The 13,202-nt window shown below is 44.2% G+C and overlaps 1 protein-coding gene across 6 annotated transcripts in view; it reads left to right on the plus strand.

The window, feature by feature from the left end:
* Positions 1–10,537: 10,537 nt before the first annotated feature.
* The window catches only part of nrxn2b (neurexin 2b), a gene marked incomplete at its 5' end in the record, with an annotated part of 672,833 nt that continues 670,168 nt past the window's right edge, over positions 10,538–13,202 (plus strand). For 3 of the 6 annotated variants that reach the window (XM_079257326.1, XM_079257328.1, XM_079257327.1), the window contains one exon: positions 10,538–11,249. In XM_079257326.1, coding sequence (XP_079113452.1) covers positions 10,538–11,249 — 712 coding nt within the window. Of the gene's footprint in view, positions 11,265–13,202 lie in introns of all 6 variants that reach the window. The other 3 variants (XM_079257329.1, XM_079257330.1, XM_079257331.1) reach the window with 2 other exon arrangements.

The following is a 13,202-nucleotide window of genomic DNA, read 5'->3' on the forward strand; positions in this document are numbered from 1 at the left end:
ACAGTTGTGAAACAAGCAGTTTAACTTCTTAAGCCGAAATGCTGCAATGGCCGAGAGCTGTTACCACAGATGAAACAACAATCAGGCGATGACTGGTGAACTGAGCTGGCCTTTTATCTTGCTGCTGCTGATTACCCGATGAGAACCTGGTGTGGACTTGATTGCCAGGGAAACAGGCACACCCACTGCAGCACAGGTCAGAGCAGGAACCACAACAGCTTCTTCATCGGTCATTTTGCCCGTTTCTTTTTTTCACGTCCTCTGATGATGTCCTGCAGGATCATTTTTCCATCCAAACTGCTCAAAAAATGGTTAGAAACTTACATAATGTTGCTTTAAACATCTTCTAATGGCATCATGTCTACATGCATGGCTCACGGATGGATCTACATTTCAGGTGAAATGATCTCTTGTATTTAAACACTCTGAAGTCTCTCAGCAGGCTGCAGAGGCCAACACACACACACACACACACACACACACACACACACACACACACACACACGTAGGTCAGTACAATGAGAAGGACCTTTTTTTTATTCATACTTCATTATACCGTAGTGTTCTCTGCTGAAGTTCAGCCCCTGTAAGAAACACATGAATAAAAGGTTTTCTTTTGGTTGTAAATGTTGTAAATGCAACAAAACTTTGAGCAAACAGTCAAAGGAAAGCCACTGCTAAACTGTCGTGCTTCATTCAGCAGGGTGGTACTCTGGTAGCAGCTGGCCCACCGCTACAAGCCTGCACATCGGCTGTATGAACTGTTCAGCAGGAGCGGAACGATGCATCTCGTAGATAACTGACCCAACAGCATCGAGACAAACTGACTTTTATTACACAACAGAAACATAACATGTAAACTGTTCCAGGGTCTGTTTTACTAAAACAAGATTGTTTTTCATCAAACTGAGTTTAAGATTAAAATTAGATGGTGAGATATCAGTATTCTAGCCTGATGTCGCCGTTGACTCACATTAATCCCCACATGGAGCAGGGTCCTTCCAGACAGGGAGGTGGAGGTGTGATGTCAACTGAAAGGCCTTACTGGGACGTCTGTGTCAAGCAGATGAGAGGAAGGAGGTAATGGAAGGACATCTGAAAATGATCAAGGCTGCAAAAACATTCAGTCTGATGCATCTGAGCCTGACAGAAGGCATGCAGATGTAATGGCAGCTCTGTCTGGAGGACGGTGTGTGTGTGTGTGTGTGAGAGAGATGCAGTGTGATGTGTTTAACCTGACGGGCAGTGGTGTTCTGTCTTTTCTTCCTCCATTTATCTGGCTTGTTCTCAGAGCGTCTGGCTCCTTTCCCCTCTACCTGTCGCCATTTTGTTGGCCGGATCAGAGATGGAATCACACCCTTGAGTGACAGATCTGATTCTGCCGACCTCCGCTGTCACCCGGCTGCGTGATGCATGTCTCATTCCAGAGAGGACATTCACACGTCTTTGGTATCTGGACTAGAGGAAAATAACCTTGAACAGCTTTTCTTATTGACAGTCCAGGTTATTGATTGACTTCGAACCGGAGAAGTTTAGGTAGCGTATCAGTGTGGAGTCGCAGTCACACTGAAGTCCGTCATGATCTTTCTGTTCCAGAACCAGCCACCAGCTTGAAGCCCTTGACATGTTTCGGTAGACCTCCTTCTTCAGGGCTAAAGGCAGTTAGCATGAACCTCCAGAGTCGGTGGGTCTCTGCTGACAAGGCTGATCAGACGCAGTCATGTGATGCTGAATAAAAGCTTTCTCACCTCGCTGTGGCTCAACTGGACGGTTCTAAGCAGCTACTGATTCTTTTCTTTCTTCCTTTCATTTCCCGTGTTATTTCTGCTGAACCTTCTAACTGCTGCCGTCCCACGCTGACATTCCTGGACTCTTCTCTGGTTAAAGTGTGTTGCCATGGCAGTAAAATGTTTGCTCATGATTGGTCGCCATCAGCGTTAGTTCGGTCAGTGGCTCTTGCTCTTTCTAGACTATTTAAAACGTGTCTGTCCGTCTGTTTTCATGGGCGGTGCATAGGTCTGGGCGATTAATAGGATTTTAATCTCAGTACGATCTGGGTTTCCAACGATGATAAAAATAAAAGGGTGTGATTATTTTTCTCTCTGCAGTTTCCTCTCCTGCTGTCTTCAGCTGCTAATCGAGCGTCTCTGGCGTTGCAGCGCTGTGCTGTAAACTCCTCCCACAGCCGCTTTGCTTTCATTCAGACACTGTTGCCAACTTGGAGACTTTCTCTCTAAATCTGGAGACTTTTTTTGTTTAAAGCGACAAATCTTGTCATGTTTGCCGGAACCAGACCCAAAAATGCCAGACAGAGACACAACTACAGAAGGTTTACAGAGGGCAATAATACTTTTAATTGCTCAAAAAATAAAAAATGAGCAACTTCACAAAAACACTAGGCAAAAACAATAAAGTCTAACTCAGGAGCAATGCAGGCAGCAGCCCTGGGCAGCCACACACCCCCAAGAGCTGTGCACCACTGACGACCATCTGGCAAAGACTGAGAGGGCAACCCTCCGTAAGTACTGGAGGGAGCGATGATGAAATGCAGGTGTGCTGACACGCCCAGGGCTGCTGCACAGCCTAAAACAAAGAGGGGAAAAAAGGAAAAACAAATTATCACAGGAGCAAATACACAAACCATAAAAAACAAAACCCTGACAAATCTAGCAGCTTTTACTGGAGTTATTAGAGACTTTTCTGGTGTTTTGGCGACTGACTTGAAGGCACATATTGTTCTGCAGTTACTGTAAGGAAGGAGCAGCGGGAGCCTCTCCCGTCCTAAAGCACTCCCAGGTGGCCAGTCTCAGTCGGCTCCGGCTGCAGGTCCATGTAGAATAACTGCAGTAGGTTGTGGAAGTTCACCTAAACATACTTTATACCATTGTCAGTGACAACTGGCTGCATTATTTTCCTATACATAGTTCGGCCAGTTAAACACTGTAATATCCCTCCGTTACGGGGTGTTACCATAGCAACGCGTTAACCAGCTGGTTCAGATCAGCCGTCTTTTAACAGGTGGATGAGAGAAACGCGCTGCAGCCTGACAGCCGTTGTTTGGTATAAAACGTACATCAAGACCAACATAAAATATTTCTTATAGAAGCGGTAAAAGCGGATTAAACAACTCGGAACCGTGCATTAGACGGTTATAATGCACGACACGGAGTCTAGAACACCACGACGCGCAGCGTTGTTTATAAATACTGGATAATTGTGTTAAATAATCGAGTTTCAATTTCAGTCAAAATAATCGTGATTATAATTTGTGTCATAATCGAGCAGCCCTAGCTGTGCAGCATTTCCACTCAGTGACACAAAAGCCAGCAGAGCACTCAGCTCTTTCTGGGCTTTGCCTTCTTTTCAGCCGTTTTTCCCACTGAGCCTTAATGTTCATGCTTCTTAAATTATTCCTTGATGCAGATTATTTGCCCTTCCTCATTGGTCCACAGTGCGGTCGCAGTGTTTGTAGAAGGTTTGATTTGATTTGATTTGAAGAAAAACAAGGAGCAACATCTAAGAAAAAGACTAAAAACAGCTGAAGTTGGCCACCAGTCCAAACAGAAGTGAAACCCCAGAGACCAGCACCATGTTAAAGCACAACATTCAGGTTTTACTGGTCCTGTTTGTCTGTGTAAGCTGTAACATGAACTAGTCTTGTTTTCCTGTTGAGTTAAACTTAAATAGATCTAAAGCAAAGTTATGAGTTATATATATAATTTCCCTGCAATCATGCTAACCGGAACCCAACCCACAATGCCGGTTGCAGAACCTTAGACCTGATATTTATTTTTTCTTACAACTTTTCTGTCCCTGTTTCAGTCAAACTATTATTTGAATTCGACAAAAGGCGAAGAGGAGAGGACAAAAACATCATATCTGAGTTTCAGAGACGTCAGCTTCACCAAAGCTCATATTACCAAAACCTTTTAAATCACATTTGACACAAGTTTAGCTGCAAACCACGGCACAAAGTTCATTTGATTGGGCATGCACCTCAAACGGTGCAAATCACAAACCTACAGAGGATGTGGTTTAATCTGGACTGAACTGGGCCGCATACTGGCCCATCAGGTAACCGTTCCACCTGAATGGTGAAGGGATCGTCACTGTCTTTGTTGTTCCCTGGGGAAAAAAACAAAAAACAATAATAAAGCAAAACAAAACAGGATGCATGTCATATTCGGTTGTTTAGGTATCAAGATCTGATTTTTGATCCACATCATCCAGTCCTGCTTTAGAGATAATACAGGTTATTTAAAGCTTAAACTTAAAGTTAGGAAGACCAGGATGTGACTTCCTGGTTGCCACAGCTGCAGCCCACCTGCAGCTTTCTGGCTAACATGAATGATCGGAATTTATCAATACAAAATATAAAGTTGTCAAGTCAACGTTTTTGTTTCTGACAACTGCCAATAAATAAATCAGAAACTACATTCCATGTCGGGCTAAACCTGCTCTACATGTTCAAGCCGCTCCTGCTTGCTTCATAACCGAGCTGTAAGAGTTATGGACACAAAATAATAATCCGTCATCATCATCATGGAAAACTATAAACTGAGGAGCGTTGATAGCTTCATTAATTTCTGTTTTCTTAAATGAAATTTTAAATGTATTTATTATGTGTATGAGCCAGTAAGCTTATTATATTTAAATGAAATAAAGTTAGCAGTGATGGGTGTAAACCGGCACAAAATCACTTTGATCATGAAGCTTTGTTCAGTAAATCTGCACATGTTATTAATACTGGATGAACTTAACATGTCAGACTCTTGAATATTTGACACAATCTAGTCAAACGTTCTGAAATATTACATGTGCCTGTGAAGTTTTTTTAACTTCATTCTTTTTCCTTTTGCTTTTAAATCAATTTGCATTAATTTCCTAAAACAATTGTAATTTACCAGCTGACTTATTCAAGTCCTCCTCATTTTCAGCTTCTCCTCTCATGTTTCTGTTTGGTGGTTTTCTCTTTTTCCCTTTTTAATCCTCTATTTTCATCTTGAGGAGGAATATTAACGAAGGCTGTGCATGGCGCTCTGGTTAATTAGAGCACAGCAGCAGCTTGGTGCTGACTGATGGGACACGGGTGAGCTTCTCGCAGGACAGAATTAATGGCTCCTGCTCGTCTGGGTGATGCATGTGTGAATATCTGTTTTCATATGGAGGCTTTATAATGCATGTACATGGGCGTATTAGCCTGCAGCAAAGCTATTTGCACATGTAAATATTGTGTGAGCAACATCTCGATCGAGATGATTGCTCTGTGTAAATGTTTGATTCACCTCAGCTGTTCTTAAAACGTTTCATTGTCATATTTCCAAATGCAAATAAATTGTTGCTGCTTAGCAGAGATGAGGTGGGGGGTGTGGGGGTAGAACAATATTGAACTCTTGGTGGCCCTGATGGGCAGTGAATTATTCAAGCCAGACTTCTTCTGATTGTCTTTGAGCTGAATGTTTGCAGAAGAAGAAAGATGAAAGCTTGGCGCCGTTCCACACAACAGGTGCAGAGATATCTGTGGGGAATCTGCAAACCTGGGGCCAAGGCGGAGATCTGCAGGAGAGGGATTAAAAACAAAAACACACATTGATGCCAAGGCATACTGCAAATGTCTGGATGCACCAAAGCTCCTCTCTGCAGGACAAAAACATCCCTCAAGTATTAGAAACAAAGGCAGAGAATAAATTCCCCCCAAAGCTACGCCAACCACATAAACTGCCTACATCCCAAGCTGTCTGCTGTTTTATTTACACCACCAATAAGCAACTGGACCATTTTCCTTCCCCAGTTACCGTTCAGGGAGTCTTCCTTCCAGTTATCATCTTGGCAACTTGATTTCTGTAACACATGCATGCAGTCTGGCCAGAAAAGATGGTGCTGGGCTGTTTTTTATCCAAAACATCCACAATTTGTGGGAAATAAAAATAAAAAATGGGGCACTTTGCACACTTTGCGTTGCTGTGTGGATCCCGCCAAAGAGCCCTTTGGAACAGAGTTTCAGTGAAGACCCAGCCAACGTTTGTCAGGGGATGAAGTTCGGAGGAAATGGGTCGGGGTGGCTCACTTCGCTTTAGAAGTGCAGAGACGACGTCTGCCCAGGAGCTGTTGGGTTTTTACAGGAAAGGAAGCAGATGGACTGCAGCGTGTAAAAGTCTGTCCAGAACTGGATTGTTTTAGTTGGGAGGAGGGGGAGGGGGGGTACTGTGGCCTAACATGGCAGAACAGACATGAAGACATTACCCAGACATAGATGCAGTCACACAAGCTTGTATTTACAGTCCTCAGCGACATCTTTATGTACTCATACAGCAGCACGTTGTCTGATTCGTGAAGATTTTCCACTCCTCTTTCTGACTATGAAGCGTTCTCTTTTCTGACCAGTACGGGGCTCCACGTAAGTGGAATATTGTACTGGTTTACCTCTGTTCACTGTGAAGGCCCCAGAAGGTGTTTATGTTGCATGAGGGCCAACCCGTCACCTGAGACATTTTCCTGGGGAAAGACGTCAACGTCGTTAAATGTCCTTGACTTCTGATCAGCTGATTGTCTGTCCGTGTTAACGTACATGACATCACTGTAACTTTTCACTCATGCATGAAGAGTTTCACCGTCTATTTTTCCCAAGTCAGGCTGCGCCGCCACATTTAATAACCGTAGTTGCCTCATCACTTCAGATGTGTGCAGACTGCATGACGACGATACCTGCTGCTGACTCATGTTACGCTGTGACTGGCACGATTTCAAGCATCACATCGGCGTAAAGTCAGTTTTATAGGCTGGCAGAATGAAAAATGGCTCCACTTTTTATGACGTTATGTTTTAATGCTTTATGTGAAGCAACACCTCTGTTATGTCTGTTATGTCTCTTATCTCGTTCATGGTGCGAGTAGGAGGACGACTCATGATGCTGCGTTTTGTTTGAAAGTTCAATAAACAACTCAAATTCAAAAGGAAATCCATCTAAATCTGGTGAAATGCAGCGTTTAGTTTTCCAGTAAAATAAACATTTTTACTTTACAAAATCTAAATCCGGAGAAAATCAGGCACATATAGATCAGGATGAAGTCAGATGATATAAAGTAGCTTCTTCACATCTTCAGTTCTCTTCTACCAGTTGTGAAGAGAGGAAGATCTGTCATGTCGGGGGAGTCAGACCTCTCAACTGCTCATTTCTTGGCCGCTGTCATGCACGCCATGCACGCTATCCACGCCATCCACATCATCCAGGCCATCCACGCTATCGCTTTCTCTGGGATTAGAAACCTTGAGCTGCTGAACAAAACCTGGAATGTAGGATCTAAATAAAGCCAAGCATTCGTTTTGCTACCACACTGCTGCATGTGAACACCTCAGGATGCCCCACAGAGAAGATATGAACCCGCCAACAGGACTGAACAACCGAAACTAGCAGTTCAGATGGATCCCAGTCACCATCAGCTGATGTGGTGTCTTGTTGTTAGCATGATGGCTGACGTTTCAGATGAGGGAAAGTGCCTCTGCAGACCGTCTGTCTGCAGCAGCAACTCTTTCTGGGATTTTACTTTAAAAAACTTTTAGGGGTTTTTTCTTTCATTTCTGTATTTAACCTTTATTTTACAGCAAATGATGTCTTTCATGAGCAGACCTGGCCAACATGGCGTTGTAGCACAGATGGGACAACACTCACCCAAAATTCATAAACAAGTGTGAAACTGAATAATTCCGTCCAGCTCCATCATGAATATCAGGAAGAGTTGTTTGTTGTCTGAGGGGAAGACGTCCAGAGAGCGGCCTGAAGCCGTCATGTTGAACGCAGTTAGCCAGGCTCCCACTGTTCAAGGATTTTCTTCTGTCTTCCAGGCACTGGTAAAAGCTGGAAGTCAGTTCTTGATTGGTTCTTGATCCCCAACTAGTTTGAAATGGAAACCAGGGGTGGGCAACTCTGGTCCTCAAGGGCCACAGTCCTGCAAGAGTTTCCCTGCTGCAACACAGCTGGAAAGAATCAATGGCTAATTAGCACACTAGTGCAGAGTTTGATGTACGCTCTGCACATGTGTGTCAGGCGTGTTGCAGCAGAGAATCTTCCAACGCTTCCAGGACCGGAGTTGCCCACCCTGGAGCAGAATGTGGCCTGTTCCACCAGTACAACCACACAAACACTTAGAGTCCAGGGAACTGTTGCTGCTTTGGGATTTTACTCTTCCATCAGGTAAACCCACCAGTTTCCCATAACAACTCGTGAAAGAGGACATGGGGGGTGTGATGCTTTAACATTTATTAGAGAAGTTATTACTAAAGCTCACGCTTAAGTCTTCCATTGAGCAGAAATATGTCTACAACAGTGAGAGATTCAAACTCACACCTCCAGATTTCTGCAGATTTTCTCGACTCATTAAGCTTTTTCTGGTCCAGTTCTACATGCATGGAGGCAGGTGTCTTCATGCAAAGACCAGTTTAAACCAGCTTTGTTTGTATGCCTGCTGGACACCAGTTAGAGCAGAGGTATTCAACTCGGCCCCACGACGTTCCCCACCCAGCAGCTTTCCCACATATTCCTGCTTCAACACACCTGAATCAAATGAAATGGATCTAACAGACCATCAGGTTCTTCACAAAGACTCAGTCATTTAGTCAGCTGTGTTGGAGCAGGGAGACATGGGAAACCTGCTGGACTGCAGACCTTGTAGGACTGAGCAGAAAACCCTTCTGTTGGAGGGTGCAGCTGTTGGAACCTCACAGACCGTCCGCGAGGACGCCGTTAAACCACCACATGCAGCCAATCACATCTTCAGCTTTTTGTGACGCCTCTCCGTTCAACTATTTGACAGGATTTAGAGACGTAGCTCTGTGCTGCAGGCGTTATTCTGGTGTTTATTGGAGTGTTGCTCTCTGCATGCGCTGTTGGCAGCAAAGCTTTTTATTCTTATCAAAGAGACCTGGAGTAAAATGGCTCAATATATTTTCTTCTGGCTGTGTTTCTCATAGCTACGCCTGTCCCCTCTGTCCTCCCTGATCTGTCTCTGTTCATGCTGAGCTCTGAGATCATGATTATCTCTGGATCTCCTCTCGGTTGCATGCATGCCTGGGTACTTTCTGTTGTCACAGTGAAGGGCGGCATGAGAGAGCACGAGCAGGGTTGAGCCTGCCTTTAATTGTAGACTCTGTGGTGGAAATTAAATCTCACTCAAGAATTAATGGCTTGGGATTAGGTCGAGCCCCAGGGTCAAGATCAGCTACTCACATAGCTATCGACTCTGCAGCACTCCACTTTGAAACACATTTGATTTAATGGTGTGTGTGTGTGGGTGTGTGTGTTTGTGTATTTGCATGTCCAAGTTTACTGTGTTTCTTTTCCATATGTCTATGACTATAAATATTGAAGTTTTTGACATGGCTTAAATTAATAAAATATCCAGCTAAAGTAATGATTTTGCCTTTTTAGAATGTTTAAAGTCTCAAAAAACTTATTATTCTAAAACTATCTTCATCTTTTTCTATCTTTTAGATAAATTGCTTAGTTTCAATAACCAAAAGAAAAAAAGAATCAGTAAACATACGGCAGATGGAGGAAAATAATGACATGTAACAAAAATAAACAATAGAATACAGAAAAAGCAATAAATATATAATTAACAATGGACAAAAGTAGATACCGCATTTGAGTCCTCGCTTTATTTATCTATTTTATTTGAATCCTTAAAAAAAAAGAACATTGATTTTAATTTTTAGAAATAAAATCTGGCCCTGTGATGGACTGGCGAGCTGTCCAGGGTGTACCCTGCCATTCGCCCGAAGCCAGCTGGGATAGGCTCCAGCTTCCCCGCCACCCTGAATTGGATTAAGCGGTTTAGAAAATGAATGAATGAATGAAAGAAATAAAATCTCACCAAAAGTTGCATAATTAAATTTTTTTTTGTCTTATTTTCATTCTCTTTCCAGATTGCCGCCTGCAGCCTCTATCATGGACACCATACCTGAGTGAATATTCCATGAGGTGTGGAAGAAGAATGGCTCCGCGGTGAAATGGTGAACGCATCGTAAGCTCCTGCAGACACCAGTCAGCTCCTCTGCTGCCTCTCTGCTTGCACCTCCTGAAACTTCTCCAAGCTTCTGCAGCAGCTCAGATTTCCAGGAAATCGCTCTAAAATCTGGATTTTACACACCAACGTCAGAGTTTTGGAAAAGGACAGACAGACAGAGGAGCTTGTGAAGAAACTGCTGTGTAGAAAATATTATATCTCCCTTCCTTTTTTCATTTTTTTTGTACTCTCCTGATCTCCTATCCCTCTGTCCCAGAGGCTCCAACTGATGGAGAGACAAAGGAGAGAGTCAGGATAAGGACAAGAATTAGAGCAGCAGAGAGTCGGAGGAAAAGTGCTTGCTGGCCTGGAAAACGTCTGTGAGAAGTGTGTCTGAATCTCAGTCCAACCGCCTGAAACTGATTCTTGTTTCCATTTCCCATATTTTCTGCTGAGTGAAGGCAGGCCTGAGCTCTGCTGTCCTCTAAACCTTTGAAGCATCGAGTAGAGAAGAGCAGACTTTGGAACTTTTTAGCATGACAAGGTGGTTAAGGTTCCTGTGCTGGCCCCTGTGGTCTTTGGCCCTTTTCAGCATGCTCACTACGGTAAAGATGCTGGAGTTTGGTGGCGCACCGGGCCAGTATGCGCGCTATGGCCGCTGGGAAGCTGGATCAGTGGGGGAGCTGAGCTTCAGTCTGAAGACCAACGTCAGCCAGGCCTTGGTTCTCTACCTGGACGATGGCGGGAACTGCGACTTCTTGGAGCTGCTAATTGCTGGCGGGTGCCTCCAGTTGCGCTTTGCCATCCACTGCGCCGAGCCCGCCATCCTCCACATGGAGACTCGGGTGAATGACGATCGCTGGCACATGGTGCTGCTGACCCGCAACTTTCGAGACACCCTTCTGATGGTGGATGGTGAGACAAAAGTGGCCGAAGTCAAGTCAAAGAGGAAGGAGATGGCGGTGGTCAGTGACCTGTTTGTGGGTGGAATCCCGCCTGATGTGCGCCTCTCTGCACTGACATCCAGCACGGTGAAGTACGAGCCGCCCTTCCAGGGCTTGATCTCCAACCTGAAAGTGGGGGAGATGCCTCCATCTTTGCTGAACAGCCAGGGCATTCAGAGTGACTTGGAGTACCTTTGCACCAAGCAGAACCCCTGCTTCAACGGTGGGTTCTGTTCAGTTCAGTTTGGAGAAGTCCACTGTGACTGCACCCACACCCGCTTCAGGGGGAAGTACTGCAAGGAAGGTAAGAACCTGTTCTGTTCCTGCTCCCGTTCATTTCTGTTGCATTGGATGGGACATGTTTAATTCTGCACATTTTCCTTAGTTAACAGTGCCACGTTGGGTGTGACGCGTTTCTGTGGAATGATTGATGAGCTCTGATCATTCATGTGGAGTTTGGTAATTCAGGACTTCTGAATCATGACAAACTACTCAGTGTTTCAGCACAACAAAAGTGTGTGTGAGTTGTGGATCGACCACTAAATGCTCTGGTTCAGTGAGAACTTGTCATTAAACAGTCGTCTTTATCATAATGTTCACATTTTCATATGATGAGAGCATCTAACACATGACAAGTCATTTTGTCTGAATGCATTTTGGGCCGCAGGTGTGGACATCACACAGCGCTCTACATCTGGGATGTAATATCAGTGTTCCATCAGCTTCTTAGCTTTTTTCTGAATTCCTCCTGAAAGTTGAACATCTTTGTGTATAAACATAAATACATAGAGAGTAGTGTAGCAACATAATTATACTTATCCTGCAAACCGGCCTGTCAGCACCACGGACAGCAGCCGAAGCTCCATTTCAGTTCCTAAATAACAATTCACTTTCTGTTTGAGCAGGTTTCTTCTGACACAACCTACTATACATTTACTGTTCTGTTTCTTCATTAAATGCGTCTCAACACCACGTTGTCCGTCCGATTATCCCAAATGAATGAGAAAGAGAAGAGGTGAACAGTAATAGATCGAGTCAGATAAGAAATGCCTTTTGTTTTCTGATCAGGACATTTATGTTGAGGATGGAATAAACCAGGAATCCTCTCAGACATGGATTACAGACAGTAGCTGCTCGTTTTTCCAACATGTACAAGTATTTTCCTGTACATTAAATTCCCACTGATTTCACTTCACTTTATACTTAACAAAGACAAGCTGTACTCTTTCATTAGAAGCTCTTTGATGGGCTAGTTTTTAGTTTTTCCTCCTCCCACACCTGTCACCAAGCGTTACTTTACCAAGCAGGACCAAACTATTGCATTGACTATGACTGCAGACCTCTGGCTAAGTCCCGCCTTCGTATGCAATAAGCCAATCAATGGTCGTTGTATCTCAGACATTCTCTACGTGAATACTCTGAAGAAATGCAGATAATGCCAGGTAGAGGTTTTGTGCTGGTAAAGCACGGTAAAGCAACGTGCATGAGCTTAATGTGGCTCAGACACAACATATCCCGAGATGCTGGGAGGGGGCGTGCATGTTTTACTGATGGCTCCTTTTCCCCCGGATACCACGGCTGCACAGTGTAGATGCCAAACAGAGATGTATTCACATGATCTACAGAATTTATAAAAGCACACACAACAAAACTTGAAGAAAAAATCTTAAAGTTGATGATAATGGAAATGTAAGCTGTTAGAAATGTGAACATTTTGGTTTAGTTTGGATCTAAGCCGCTGTAGGGATGTCACCATTACAGGTTTTCCTGCTATTGTCAGAAAAATTAGCTTAATTTTACAAGGATCGGAAACCATTATGCATTAATTCATTTCCCAACACTATAAATGTGTAATACATCATGTCTTTTACACTGTGAGCAAATCAGAGGTTTACTGGGGTGTGAAGTGATTTACGGAGCTTCTCACGAGTTTGTATGTGAAGAAAGACAAGAACGAACATGGTGGCATGCAGATGGTGACGAGGTGAAAATGACTTTCTGTCGGCGGTGAGAAAAGTCACTGAAGTAACACCTGCAGAACACCGGTGATGCTGCAGCGATGATACCAGCAACTGTTCCCTCACCGTCTCCCTTCTCACTCATCAGGAAATCTCCAGTATTTCTCCGTCTGCATCGAGCCTCACACTGCTGGTCCCAGCCCTGGGTGGACTGGTGACCTGTCCCGGTACCCGCCTCTCGCCCAGTGACTGCTGGGATGGGCTCCAGCTTCCCGCGACCCCTAATCGGACTAATCGCT

The sequence above is a fragment of the Telmatherina bonti genome (assembly GCF_933228915.1).
Source record: "Telmatherina bonti genome assembly, chromosome: 18".
Taxonomy (NCBI): Eukaryota; Metazoa; Chordata; class Actinopteri; order Atheriniformes; family Telmatherinidae; genus Telmatherina; species Telmatherina bonti.